Genomic DNA, 14,734 nt, shown 5'->3' on the forward strand with positions numbered 1-14,734 from the left:
GGGAAGACTGAGAAAGAGAGCTAAAGGGTCAGCTGAGCAATGTACAGCTCGCTAATACAGAGCAACATCTTTTTTTTTTTTAATATTTTATTGATTTTTCACAGAGAGGAAGGGAGAGGGATAGAGAGTTAGAAACATTGATGAGAGAGAATCATCGACCAGCTGCCTCCTGCACACCCCCCATCGGGAATGTGCTCACAACCAATGTACATGCCCTTGACCGGAATTGAACCTGGGATCTTTCAGTCCGCAGGCCGACGCTGAGCCAAACTGGTTTCAGCCAGAGCAAGATCTTATCTTCCCAACCAAGGACCTTTAGGAGCAAATGGTTTCCACATCCCAGACTGCCGGGCAGACCCACTGGGTTCCAATCCCGCTCTGGTGACAATCTCTGAAGGTGAAACTGACCAGAGAATGACCTTGATCTCTCTTATGTGGTCATTTTAATGCATTAGCAAATCAAAAAACACACTGAGAAAACTGATGAATATTCTGATTGAAACCTCCCTACAATTCTGACCTTTAGAAAACAGATTAAAAAAAAACTTAAGACCAAGGATCCAGTCCATGCTCTCCCCTGGGCACTTCCCCCACCTCTTTCCTCGGGAGTGTGTCTCTGCTTTCTTTCTCCTAAGCTCTGAAGGTTCTGATGAGACTTGCAACCAAGTGAGCAGTAGGCAGCAGCAGCTCGTCCAGGGCTAACCCCCGAAACCCATTCCCCAGGATTCTCCTTTGGCCTCTGTAACTTGTTTCCTGCATCCACACCGCCCAGAGTGACTCACTTCTCCTGCCTTGTGACTGCCTTCCCCGAGACCACGCAGCCCAGTGGGCTCACTCTGCGCTGGGATCTTGCCTCTTCTGTCCCACGCCCTGCCTTGGTTGTACTGCTCCAGCTTTAATCGATGTCCTCTCCTTATCACCTGGACTCATGTCATGAAAGCTTCCCAGTGCAGAGTAAGAACCCACACATTCCAGACCAGGCTAGGCCACCTGCCTCAGTCCTGGTCCCTTCCCAGTAAAAGTCCGGCCCTCCAACCACCCTCAGTTCTTTCAGACAAAGAGCCTACTTGACAGAGGACCCACACAAGCCTCAGATTCTGCAGGAAAACATGAAGAAGAAAAAAAAAAGTGTGTGTGTGTGAGAAATAGAGAGAGAGAGCTCCCTCTTTTCCTGCCTGTATTCATTATTATTTTTTTCTTATTTTAAAATTCACCATAGAGGTTAGATGCCTGATACGTTCTTTTTAAATTCCTGAAAGTACAATCATAATTAAAATCCATTACGGGGAAGGAATTTGGATGAATACTGGCATGTCTTCTTAGGACTGAGATTGGATCTATGTGCCCACTTAAGTGTCTTACATGCTTCCTTATATTGGGAGCTGTTATATCAGGTTCCATGCTCCTAACCTGATAAAAGATTTCTGGACCCGTACACTCATTTAAAACATTAGCTACTGCCTGGTGGAAAAATGGATTTAATGGTGCGCCAGGAAGAGGGAAGATGAAAGAGCAGGGGTCTGACTGTCAGCAGGCTCGAGGTTCCAGCCCCGAGAGTGGCTGTGGAACCCTGGGTAGGTCATTGGAAAAATCAGGTAGGAAACGTGAGTGCTTCATGCACTGTGTTCTGGCGAGCAGGGAAGACATGCATATTCTTATAGCCAAGGCGATGGAGATGTGGAAGGAAAGAACCCTGTGGAACTACCTCACCTCAGCCTTCCCCACACCTGTCGCATTCTCCAGCCAGGAGGAGTTTACTGAGCACCCACTGTCCCGGCACTGTTCCTGGAACGGGGATTCAGCGGGAACAAAACAACAGTTCAATAGACAGCATATTAGATGATGGACAGGATTATGGAATTCAAGAAATCAGGGAAGAGGGATGAGTAGAAATGAGGCGAGGGACCAGTATTCATTAAGAATAATTATTGCAACATCTCTGGACCTGACGTTTTGCAAACACTACAAGCAGGGTGTCCTGCCTGGAAAGTGCCTCGAACCTGTCTGCTGTAAGTCATCTCTTTCCCTCTGTGCATGTGGGAAGTAGGGAGGGGAGAGTGTGTCTCCGGCACACAGCTGGTCACGGGGTCAGATTGCTCCCACAATGTCATGTGAGTATAGTTATGCCAGGTGCCTCGGGAGACACCAAGGCAGAGACCATTCCCCTCGCCCTGACGCCACTGAGTGTCTCACCGGATGTGACATGGAGAAGACACCTCCAGGTCAGTGTCTGCCGGGAGCGGAATAGGGGAGACAGAACATGCGCTGTCCCCTGGTGGCCGTCCACCCTTGTCAATGGCCTAGTGCTCTTGTCAATAGCCCAGTGCCCTCATCAATGGCCCAGTGCCCTCATCAATGGCCCAGTGCCCTCGAAAGAACCCAGTGCCCTCATCAATGACCCAGTGCCCTCGTCAATGGCCCAGTGCCCTCATCAATGGCCCAGTGCCCTCGTCAATGACCCAGTGCCCTCATCAATGGCCCAGTGCCCTCGTCAATGGCCCAGTGCCCTCGAAAGGACCCAGTGCCCTCGTCAATGACCCAGCGCCATCACTTCACCAATTTGGGTCTCAATTTTGCGAAGTTGCTTATACTGGTGAAATACTACCATGTTTCCCCGAAAATAAGACATCCTCCGAAAATAAGACCTACTTACAGGTTTCCTTCTGAGTGAAATATAAGGCATCCCCCAGAAAATAAGGCCCCCCCTAGGCTAAACATGAGAGATTTGGTCCACTGATTCTGAAAGAAATGGAGTCACAAGAAATTCACCAGGAAATGCAGGGATTTGGATTGTTAGGATGATGTTCCAGAAGATGATGACATGATTGTCATTGAATAAATGAATAAATTCTTGATACTATAGGATTCAGAGTTTGTCTGGTTTGTGTTGACAACTACCATACTACCGTACCATATACAGGTAATAAATTTCCTTTATTTTCATTTAACAATAAATGTGTACCGTATTCTTCTTCATGGAAAAATAAGACATCCCCTGAAAATAAGACCTAGCGCATCTTTGGGAGCAAAAATTAGTATAAGACACTGTCTTATTTTCGGGGAAACGGGGTATTTAGCATATTTGTAGGAGACCGATTTATTCATGCACTTTTGCTAGGCTCGTTAGACCAGGGCCAGTTAGGACTAGGCCACGGTCCACGGTGGAGGGGACCCCGTGGGAACTGGCAGACACTACCGGTCCGGTTTCTGTTTAACCGCGCAGCCCCGGACATGGAGACGGGCATCGCCGGTATCGCCAGAGCTCGGAGAGAAGGAAGGGCCCTCGCAACGCAGGGCGGCGCCGTGTAAACGAGCCGGGGGAGAGCACTGGTGGGCGGGCGTCGCGGGCCGGAACCCCTGGAGCCAGGGCCATGCTAGGCCATCGGTCCCGACCCGGAGAGGTTGGCCGGGAGCACGGGAGTGCCCTGGATGCCTCCCAGCCACCGGCCAGATGGGATGGGGGCTGGGGCACTCACAAGTGTCCATCAAGCGGGACCCAGAGGCCCAGGCACAGGGTCCTGGAATGAGAAGGTGGGGATCCAGCCCCATCAAAGGAGGAGCCCGCTAATGCAAGCCCAGCTTGAAGCCCAGCTCCTGTCAGCTGGACCGCACTGCGTGTAGCTACTTAGCACAACGGGCACGTGATCAGGCCGTGGAGGCAGGAACTGCCTAGGGCGTTGGGTTTAGTTTGAAAACGAAGTCCACCCGTGGGAAAATGCAAATTCATCACGTCAGGGGCATCCCTTTCCGCAGCCCCCGGGGCAGTGTCAGATCGGGGTGAAGAGAAGCATTTCAGCCCTTCGGGCAGGGGGTGTGCTGAGCACAACACAGCACCAGGGAGGAAGGGCGTCTGATGCCGAAGGCCGAGCCTCCGCACATCTTCAGACCCTGTGGGCAGCGCCTCACGGATGGGACTAGCTAAGGTGACCAGATCGTCCCGTTTTTGGCGGGACAGTCCTGATTTTTAACAATTTTTTCCGTGTCCTGCGGCGTTTTAAAAAAGTCCTGATTTTTGGGAAGAATCTTTCCAATCTTTCCAAAAATCGGGACTTTTTTAAAACACTGCAGGACATGGGAAAAATTGTTAAAAGCCGGGACTGTCCCGCCAAAAGCAGGATGTCTGGTCACCTTAGACTAGACAGTCCCGGGCCTCAGACCCCCTCCTGCCCCCACCTGCGTTGACGCTGCACCTGAGAACCTCCCAAAGCCCGGCCCCCTGTGCTGTCTCCGGACGCAAATGAGAGCAGCAGCGACCCCCGTGGCCAGCCTCCCTGTGGGGACGGACGGAGGGGATGGGGCCTGGTGAGAAGGTGGGAGGAGGAGGTCTGATCCTCGGACTCCCCAGATCCGGCTGAGAGACTGGAGGACACGCAGCCCTTAGCATCGTTTGTGGAGACAAAGCTTCCCAGGCGGCTGCCGGTTCCCGGGGTTTGCCTTCTGTGGAGGGGGTGTAAGAAGCACCGTGTTTGGGGTGCACTGACCAGCAAACATGTACGTGGAGCTGCGGCCGCCACATTGAGGGGAAGAAAGACCCCCGCCACCCTCAGTGGCTGGACATCTCTGACGTCACCGCCTAAGGCGGGCTGCGGATCGCCCGCTGGTTCCCACTGAGCTTTGTGTATCTGTTCTGCTGGCAGAGAGCTTCAGAACGCCACACATTCCACGCTCAGAAACTGCTTTTGGGGAGGGCTCTTCATGTTCCCTCTGCTCCTTACAGTGTCTTAAGGACACGGACAGCTCTGAGGCGGGTATTATTATACCCATTTTACAGAAAAGAAAACTGAGGCCCCGAGACGGCAAGTCACTTCCTAAAGGCCACATCGCACAGGGACACTGCCGGTGGGAGCTGGGATTGGACCCAGCGGGCCCGATTCCAAAGCTTGCACCCTTAGCCCAGTCAACGCCCTCTCACATAGGCTAGAAAAGTAAAAAAACGTGCAAAAGCTGCTGAATTGGGAATGTGGCCAAACATCACAAACACCATGGAAGAGCTCAGAGCCTTGCTGCAGTGGGCCAAATGTGATGCCTAATTATTCGGAAACAAGTGAGAAATAAAATAAAAGCCGTATGCTGTTAGGGATCCAGATGTTGGACGGACTTCTGACTGTGATCCTGTGTGTCCGTGTGACTGCGTCTTTTTTCTTACCGATTGAGACAACCAGTCAGCTGCCTGGGCTGGACTGATACCAATCCATTCGTTTAGAATGCAGTAACTGGTGTAAGTCACTTATAAATGTTCCTAAGCAGCCTCCGGGCATTGTAACCGCTATGTGGCTAGGGATGCAGACACACAACAGTCGCTCTGTGTAATCCATCTCCCTCCCTGATACACTGCTCTCAATGATTGTCTGATGGCATGGGCTGCACGGGGAAACGGCCTGAATCACACGAACCTCAGCATGCTGGCCCTTGCAATCCCGAGGTCCTCTGGCCACCTGAGAGCCTGGCAGGTCACTCCTGAGAGGGACAGAATTTTTCTCCTGTGATATCCTAGGCACCTACCATGCAGGTACTCAGCTCATTAACCAGGAAGGCAAGGGAGAGGAAGGGAAGAAAAGGAAAGGGAAGAGGAGGGGAGGGGAAGGGAGGAAAGAAGAGGAGAGGAAGAAAGAGGAAGGACAAAGAGCCCCAGGTGTCAACATGTTTAGGGCCTTGACTCTCCTGTGCAGCCTGCAGAGGCGTGTGCCCTGAGACGGCGCCCGGGCCAGGCAGCGGAGCTGACAGCATCCCTCGGGCTTTCAGGAGCACCTATGGGAGGCGAAGGTGGGTCAAGGGCAGCGGGATGAGGGCGGCAGGTCACCTCTTAAGCTTATGCTGATGCTCTCTAGCCCCGGTGCTTTGCCGCAGGCCCTAGACCTCCCTGGAAACAGGTTTCTGGGCCTTTCGCCTCCGGAGCTCTGGGGCGCTAGCCCCCTCCCAGGCTGCTGGCTGCTGTCTGAACCCCCGCGTGGCAGACAGCCTTCCTGCCAATCAAGATAAGGACAAGGCAAGGTGCTGACAGTGAGTGTCACCGGCCTCGCCTCGCGGGAGCAGGCAGGCCCCGGCTGCTGAGTGAGTGTGAATGCAGACGGTGATGGAGGGGAGACACCTGCTCGCCCCGGGGCAGGGCCAGGTCACCGTGGGCCCAGGTCAAGAAATGGAGAGGGCCCTGGGGCCGGGAGGCCAGGGGTCCACCCCGCCCTCCTTCCCAGGAGCTCACGGAGCCCCCCTAAGGTAAGAGGCTGAGGACTGCCTTCCAGGTGAGCCTGGCAGCAGGTGGGGGCCACGGGGGCCAGGGGGCAGGAGGAAGCATTGTGTGGCTCCTGTCTGCCCAGCCATGAGGCAGAGCCCTCCCGGGGCCACACCTGTGGGAGAAGGTGACCTGGAGCCGCCCCAGGGCCATCACTGCTGGGACCCTATCCCCCCCCACCTCCTCTCCACCAGCCAGTGCCTGCCCCAGTCAGCGTGTGGCTTTAGACCCAAAGGGCCAGGAGTTGGGACACTGTTGAGTGGCTTCTAGGATCCATGGCACCCAGGCTGCCGGGCGGTGGTCAGCAACAGCTGTAGCCACAGTCCCAGGACATTGGGACGCAGAGCCACGTAGCAGGCGCCGTCAGCGTGACCACACCGGAGGGCCACAGAGGCGGTGTGGGAGGGAGTCAGGAAAGCAGGGAGGGGCACGGTGTCCCAAGGCCGTGCTGGTGCTGAGGCCAGAGCACACTCCCTCCAGTACACCTCGGTCTCCAGGCGACACCCTTTCACTCCAAGACAGCACCGTGTCCCCTGTGGAGCCAGCTCACCTCCCCGAGCAGGTCCACCCTTGCCCTCAGCATTTGCCCAGGACACTGGGTCCAGGTGTTGCTTTGATGTGTGTGGCATTGCCGCAGCCATTGTGTGTCTGCTTCAGTCCTAGGGAAGCGCCCGGGACCCATCGCTGCGCTGGTGTGGAGCATGCGCTGCTCGGGCTGCATTTGGTGAAGGAGAAGGCGAGCAGCCCGCCCCGGGGCACCCATCCCTTCCAAGACCGACCAGGACATCCTGCCCGCGTTATGTCTGAATGAGACACCCGTCTCTCCATGTGACAGGGCCAAGGCCGGTGTCGGCCTTCTGGGTGTTTCATTCACTCAGCGAATAGCTCTCCAGCGTCTGTTACCTGCCAGGCTCTGTGCTGGGTGCCGGAGTCTGCCCAGCAGGACACACCGCTCACCGCAGGCTTGCCTCTCCCCTGCCTCCCAGGTCACGCTCTCCAGGGCCCGTCTGCCTCTCCCAGCAGCCGCATTGCCCTGATCCTGGACCATAAGCAGGCCAAGGGACAGGCCATTCTCAGCGAATCACAAAGTTACAGTCAGCTCCTCTGGTAAGGAAACGCGGACACACTGTGTGCAGCCTGGCGTGGCCACTTCAACAGCCATCGGTCACGACCCCTCCCCTGGCCATGCAGGCCTGACACGCCCTTGCTCTCTGGCTCCGTCGGTGTTCCCTGTCTGCTGAGTATCGGGGTAAATGGAGGTAGGAAGAGGAAAAGAGGAAGCTAGTGGAAGAAAAAAAGAGGAGTCCAGCCAGCGTGGCTCAGTGGTTGAGCATCAGCCTGTGAACCTGGAGGTCACAGTTCGATTCCCAGTCAGGGCTCAGGCCCGGGTTGTGGCTTGATACTCGATCATGTAGGAGGCAGCCGATCAGTGATTCTCACCACTGATGTTTCTATCTCTCTCTCTGTCTCCCTTCTTCTCTGAAATCAATAAAAACATTTTTTTAAAGAAGGAAAAAAGGAAGAGGGTTCACCCCCCGTTACCCTTGACCAGACGCCCGCAGCCCAAGGAGAGTAAGTTTCCGCTGCAAAGCAGCCACTGCCCAGCTTCCTCCAGCTCAGAACCAGACTCCTCCTGCCTCCCCCCGTCCATGTTTGAAACACGTGCTGAGCCCACGTTCCCTGGGTTCTGATGAAGCACACCCCACGGCATGTGGCTGCCGAGCCCTTGAAATGCAGCCGGCAGACGTGCTGAACAATGACATTTGGGATATGCTGGGTTTATAAAATGTATTAAATTAATGCCATGCATTGCTCCCAGCTTTCTGCCCTGGCCGGTGACTGACTTAAATGGCAGTGCGTGTCTATGGAGAGAGAGCCCCGCCCTGCGCCTGTGCCCTCCAGGTCAGATCAGCAGGCTGGCCTCGTCCCCCTGCCCACGCTGACGCTTCTCCTGCCCAGAAACCTCGCCATTTAGCTGCAAGCCACGCTGCCTGCCGCCTTTGCAGAGCGCAGTCACTGGCGTGGCACCACTCAGAGCTGGCCCTTGCCCTCTGCCGATAGCATCAGGGAAACCCTGCCTGAAACGTGATCTCTGGCAAGTCTCAGGCCATCGGGCTTGATCTGAGGACAAAGAGGGGCTGTTGATGGAATGTCCCCGTCCCTACACGAAGGTCAATCCCAATCCCTCCTTTCTCCCCTCCCCGCCCTCCGCACCTAATACCTTCATTTTCTGGCAAGGTTCCTCAAAGACCCTCCTCTGAGCCTGCACTCCCTGCCAGGCGGGAGTCCATAGCAGTCCAGCAGCAACGGGGCACTGAGCAGCCTCCCCACAGCCCCCCAAATGCTCACTGGCCAGCAGCCTCCCTCTCCCCCCCACCCCGAGTGCTCATCCTGGCAGACTGCATCCCAGACACAGCCCTGAGGTCCCACAAAGGCAGGTTCAGTTTGATTCCCAGTCAGAGCAAAGGCCTGGGTTGTGGCTTGATACTCTATCATGCAGGAGGCAGCTGATCAGTGATTCTCACTGATTGCCAGGTTCTATGTTTGCATTTGTTCGAGGGGATCTTCCGGGACAGTGGAGGGTGGGCGTGGCAGGTTCCCTAGTTCTAAAGGTATCACGTGTGCCCAGTTCCTTGAGCCCCAAAGTCTCTCACTCCCTCCTCTTCTCCCTACTAGTGACCACGTCCTGTGACTTCTGCCACCAAGCGACGCCCCATGTTAGTGCCCCCCTCCCCCTACCCTCAGCCAGGCCACTGCTCTGCATCAAGTGACCACAGGGAGTGCCACCTGGCTCAGGCAGCCACTCACCCCCCTTCCACCCCTGGTCCCTGTGGGCAAGCGGCAGAATGAGGTGGCACCTGAGGCCACGCTGGTTTCCCGTCCCAGAGGACTGATCATTTCCATCTAAGCTGCATCCTCTCCCACTGGCCAATGTCCAGGCGAAAAGCGACAAGTCTAAGCCATACCCCAGGGGTTCAACATCTCTTTTTTTAAAAATATATTTTATTGATTTTTTACAGAGAGGAAGGGGGAGAGATAGAGAGTTAGAAACACCAATGAGAGAGAAATATCGATCAGCTGCCTCCTGTACACCCCCCTACTGGGGATGTGCCCACAACCAAGGTACATGCCCCTGACCGGAATCGAACCTGGGACCCTTCAGTTCGCAGGCCTGACGCTCTACATACTGAGCAACACCAGTTTTCACAACATCTGACTCTTGGGGGTCTGGGCATCCGAGTCCTGACTTGCTGGAATCTATACTTACCTTAAACTTTGTAAGGATGGAAGCTGTGTCCTTTTCTTTTTTAAAAAAATATATTTTTATTGATTTCAGAGAGGGAGAAAGAAAGATAGAAACATCAATGATGAGAGAGAATCATGGATCCTACATGCCCTCTACTGGGGACCAAGCCCACAACATGTCGAACAGGGACCTCCTGCTTCATAGGTCGACACTCAACCACTGAGCCACACTGGCCATGCGTGTCCTTATCTTGATCACACCCCAAATTTGTCTCCCTCCTGGTGATGCTCGGGACAGGTTTGTGGGATGAACCATTGCTGCCCCCAATGGGTAAGCACAGTTTTGGGGGCCTGTGAGACCCTCCTGGTTCCCTGCCCCCCGGCTCCCATCTGATTTCACAGCCTGTGTTGCCACTCCGCACCCTGCACTCCTGCTCACAATGCTCCGACGTTCTGGCCACGCTGCCATCATCCCCTGCTCCTCCTCTAACATTTCTTCTTTCTGGACTGTGCTCCCCACCTGTGCTCCACCTCCCAAGGCCCAGTGTAAACATCACCTCCCAGGATGCCACCCCCCTCCACGTGGCTGCTGGGAAGCCGCACCCACCTGTTGAGGCCCTGGCGATCCTCACCCTGTGTCCACATCCTCTTCTGACCAGGAGCCCTGTCCTCTGGGAAAGGTGACTGTTCCCAGAGTGCAGTGGCTGGAGAACTGCACTGTCACTTTATTTGTCATGGAGGACTGAGGCCGGAGCATGAGGGCTCAGGTACAGGCCAAAGGCCATCAGGAAGAAAAGGAAGGAAAGCTTCTCCCCAGATTCCAGAGATTCTGGCCTGACTGAGGAAGCGGGGGAGGGTCCACGCGCTCCTGGTGCGGCTCTGAGAACAGCCAGAGGAACGGCCACGGGTCACCCACACAGCTGCAACCGCCCCTCCGCTGAGGACAAGGCCCAGCTGGAGCACCTGTGGCCCAGACCATCCTCATGTCCTCAGTCACAGGGACCCTCCCGCCCTGTCCGTCCTGCCCCATTGGCTCCCGCCCGTGAGCATGCTATCTGCACTCGTCACCATTTACCTGCATGGTCTATGGGCCGGAGATTTCTCCCTCACCCGCCAGCTTTGTGTCAGGATCCAGTCTGCTGTGAGCCACTTAAACACACAACAGGGCAGCTTTGAAACACAGGTTTATTTCTCCCAGGAGAGTTAGGGCCTGGACAGGGAATGCAGCGTGCCTCCCAGGAATCCTCAGGAGTCCGGGCTCCTCCTGCCTTGTCCCTCAACGGTGCTCTCCATTCGCAAGTTCACATCCTGGTCTGAGATCGCCGCTCCCCTGCAGCCATTGCACCTGCGCTCCAGCCAGGAGGACGTGGCACCGAGTTGCTGCCCGTGACTCTCCTGACGCCCCATTGGGCGGGCGTGGGCGGAGGAGCCGCTCAGCTGGGCTGGCCTTTGAGGGACAGAGGCTTTATTCCGAGTAACCAGGACCACAGACCTGATGGTACCGTATGAGAATAGAACAAAGGAAACTACCAGCAGCCCTGGCCATGCCTATCTCCTTAGCAATCAGTGGAGACACCCCTCACCAGCACCTTCACCATCAGCCCCTCGAAGCCTCAGACACACCCCTGGGCAGCACTCCCCTCCCTCCAGCGGGCCCCGCACTGGCCCGTGGGGCCGTCCTCCCGTCCTCAGGGCTCTGGCCGTGCTGGTCCTGCTGTTTGAGGCCCTCCCTCCTCTCCGAGCCTCTCAGTCCCGCCCGCTCTGCAGGCCCAGCCCGGGCCCTCTGCCTGGGGAAGCCTGGCTCTCCCTGTGGCCCCTCTCCTGGCGCCCGGAGCACACGTCACCTACGCCAGCAGCGGACGCAGGCCTACAGGGAGTTCCTGCGCGTCCTTTACCGGCATCCATCGCCAGCTTCTCGCGGGCGGGAAAGGCCTTCTCTGTGCCCACCTGGGCAGGTGTGCACTCCACGCCCCACCCCTGCCCTCGGAAGTCAGACAAATGAGAACGCTGAGACTGGCCGAGCGTCCCCGACCCCGGCTTCTCATCTATGAAATGAGGGAGCAACACCTGCCCCTCCAGCCTCTGCCCCCGAGACCCTGACTGAGGGCAGGCCGGGCAGGCCCTCCTCCTGGGGGGTCGCTGGCTGCATCTCAGCAGGAGGGGGGCCCTTTTCTCCTTGTTTTTGGGGAGTCACCCTTTCGCTTCATGGGAAGCTCGCCATCAGCCCCGCCCCACGTCCCTGTGATAACACACCAGCCCCCTGGTCCCCACCCCTATTCCACCCCCATGCCCCAAATAAACAGCAGCTCGTGTGTAAGAGGTTTTTAATTTCATCTCGGTTTGCAAGGTGGAGGAGTGGAACGGGGCCTCTATTCGGCTCACTCACAGGGGACCTGCTGCCTTGTCCGGGGACCTTCCCACCGAGGCCGGTGGCCCCACCGCGCCGCCTGCTGTCCGCTCGCCGGGCTGGCTGAGGCTTGTTGCATAAATTATTAACCAGAGCACAAATATCACATGACCACGACGCTGCCGCCAGGGCATGCTCCCTCCTGCCTGGGTCCGAGTGACGGGCGAGCGCTGGGTCCAAGGCTGATGGCGGCGTCGTCCCCGGAGGCAGCGGCCTGGACCGGGCCTCGCAGGGCCCAGAGGACCGCCTTCCCGGGCACCGCGCTCCTTTCCCGGCACAGAAGCAGCCCATCTTAGCAGCACCCGGAGGACGGGGGCAGCCCCCCCCCCATGTGTGATGGCAGCGGGGTCCTCGGGGTCAGGTCAGCAAAGTGAGCCTAAGGGGAGCCCTGGCTCCCACCTGGACCCCATGAGCCCCAGGAACAGAGCCCAGGGCAGGCCAGCACACGACATGTGAGAAGTACAGACAGTATTTCGGCCTTACCCGGCCACATACACTCCGTGCAGTCTCCTTCCCTTTTAACAACTTTTAAAACCATAGGAACCCTTCTTCGCTGCGGCTTGCCCCTGATCTGGAACCCCACGATGCCCTCCTGTGCCCACAGCCACAGCCCCCTCCCTGGTGTCTGAGCCTGGCTTCCCAGAAGGGGCGCTGGCACCGCGGCTCTCAGGGCACAGGAGCCTCAGCTCTGCAGGCCCAGGGCCCGCCTCCGCCCCGGGACCGGTCTGGCTGTGGTTTGAACAAACCTCAGATACTCGCCTCAGCCCGTGTGTCCTGGGGTGACCAGGCCTTGGGTCCCCCATAAGGTACGTACGGACTACAGACCTCACCCCACCTGCAGATGATGCCAGTCAAGCGCAGAACGGACTGCCTGGCACCACCAACAACCACATGTCACAATTTTGAAGGAACAAGGACTGGGGTTCACCCTCTCCAGGAGCATAGCCATGAACTGTGCTGTCCCGGGCCAGTGCCAGGCCCCCGAGAGGGCCAAGCCCAGGAGAGGACCTGCTGGCCACGCCGAGCTGCTGCCCACTCGCCGTGGTGCTGACGACAGAGCTCGGAGCCGGGGGCCGCGGGAGCAGCCCTCCCTGCCTGCACAGGTCTCTTCCAACGAGAAATAAAGTTTATAAAAGTAATTCCTCTCATTTTATAACTTAAGTGCATCAAGCGTTTCCTTAAATAGAGCTCACACTGAAAATAACCACACCCCTGCTGCCCAGGCATGTCTGCCATCACGGGCACAGACTCTGCAGATGACGTGTGAAAGGTCACTCACACCCCTGCCTGCCCGCCTGCCCGCCTGCCGTGGTTGTACGGATAAAGAGACGTGTGCACCTCTTGACAAGCGCTTCCTGAGGAGGTGGGAAGCGGTTAGGGTCTCTACTATCTAGCCTGCATGACAATGTCTACATTAAACATCCCTGTCTTCAGCGACAAACACGCCTGCAAACCTAACGCTAAGACTCTTATTAAAACATTAAACTATGCGATCTGTTATGCATCCAGTCTTTGGAAATGCCAGCCACCCCCTTCGGCAGCATCTCCGACAAGACACCCTCCCCCGCTGCCTCGTCCCGGCCTCCAGCCCTGCAGCCAGCGGCCCTCCCGCGTGTGGTGTTCCATACGGAGCCCGGCCACCGAGCTCTGGGGGAGGCTCAAGAGGTGAAGTAAGAATTCTGCATGGAGTACAGGTGGTCAATGGGGTTCCCCACTCTGGACTGCAGGGGCCCAGCTTCTGAGGTTGCTAGGAAACAGTCACCCAGGTTACTGAGGGAGGTGTCGTCACTATCCAGGTCGTGGAAAAGGGGCTCAGCACCTGAAATGAAGAAGAAACACAGGCGTGAGGGTCTGAAAGCAGGGACTCCCCTGGGTGCTGAGAAACACACCAGCACCCAGCATTCTGGCGTGCGGGTGCCGTGGGAGGCTACACGGACAGAGTCCCTGTCCACAGGCCTCTAGTCTCCTGGGGCTCATGTCTGCAGTGCAACAACTGAAAACACGCCAAACGCCAAGCTGAGCGCAGGCAAAAGCGAGGGCAGTCAACCACCTCCCCTCCATGACAGCGCACTCAGGGGCGCGGCACCTCTGCCTCCCGCATCTGTATGCGGGCAAGCGGAAGGGGACCCCCGACCGGCCAGCTGGAGGCCACGTGACAACCAGAGGACACTCCAAGTAAACGGGACAGGGAAAACCAGTTGGCTGGGCTTGTCTCGTGGCTTTAACGGTTCATTTTACTGAAGGGTCCTCAGGGCCTGTATGTACAATAGTAAGACCCCTGGGACTGGAAATTTAGGAATCAGCAAAAAGGCATTTGCCCAGTTTTCCACAGCCGTGGAGTGACGACGAGTACAGAGGCTGCCGGTGTGCGGGTATGATGGCGGTGGGTCAGCGAGGACCGCAGGGCCCAGCCTGCACTGGGTTTATCGGACGCATTGAGGGCAGACAGGGCCAACGTGAAGAGCAAGGGGGCTTTAACATAAAGGCTAACCAGAACTTGGACCACACGCGTGCACTGAGGCCTGTCTCAGATGCTGTTTTGGAGGCTTGCCATTCAGACTTTGCTTTTAGCTCTCGGGCTCTGTGTGCGGATTCCACCGGCAGGGGCTGCTGCCCGGGCCGCTGACCTCGTGTAAGCTGCTGCCGGGTCCCTGGCCCTGAGGTCCGACCCCAGCCTCCAGCCAGAGCTCACCCAGCCACTGGGAGTGCAGAGGCTCAGCTCTCCACACACCAGGATTTAGACCCCCGTGGTGGAGGGTGGGCGTGGGAATTGGGGTTCTTTTGACCTCTCAGGTCAGATTTTGCTTCAGGAATTCCAGGAGAACCGAGCAGGCGTCCATTTGGTCCAATGA

The 14,734-nt window shown here is 56.8% G+C and overlaps 1 protein-coding gene across 1 annotated transcript in view; it reads right to left on the reverse strand.

Moving 5' to 3' along the window:
- Positions 1 to 11,787: 11,787 nt before the first annotated feature.
- LMX1A (LIM homeobox transcription factor 1 alpha) overlaps positions 11,788 to 14,734 on the reverse strand; it is a 105,077-nt gene continuing 102,130 nt past the window's right edge. Inside the window, exon 8 of the mRNA XM_036443015.2 lies at positions 11,788 to 13,701. Coding sequence (XP_036298908.1) covers positions 13,541 to 13,701 — 161 coding nt within the window. The 3' untranslated portion in view covers positions 11,788 to 13,540. The remainder of the gene's footprint in view (positions 13,702 to 14,734) is intronic.

The sequence above is a fragment of the Pipistrellus kuhlii genome, unplaced genomic scaffold (assembly GCF_014108245.1).
Source record: "Pipistrellus kuhlii isolate mPipKuh1 unplaced genomic scaffold, mPipKuh1.p scaffold_m20_p_18, whole genome shotgun sequence".
Lineage (NCBI taxonomy): Eukaryota > Metazoa > Chordata > Mammalia > Chiroptera > Vespertilionidae > Pipistrellus > Pipistrellus kuhlii.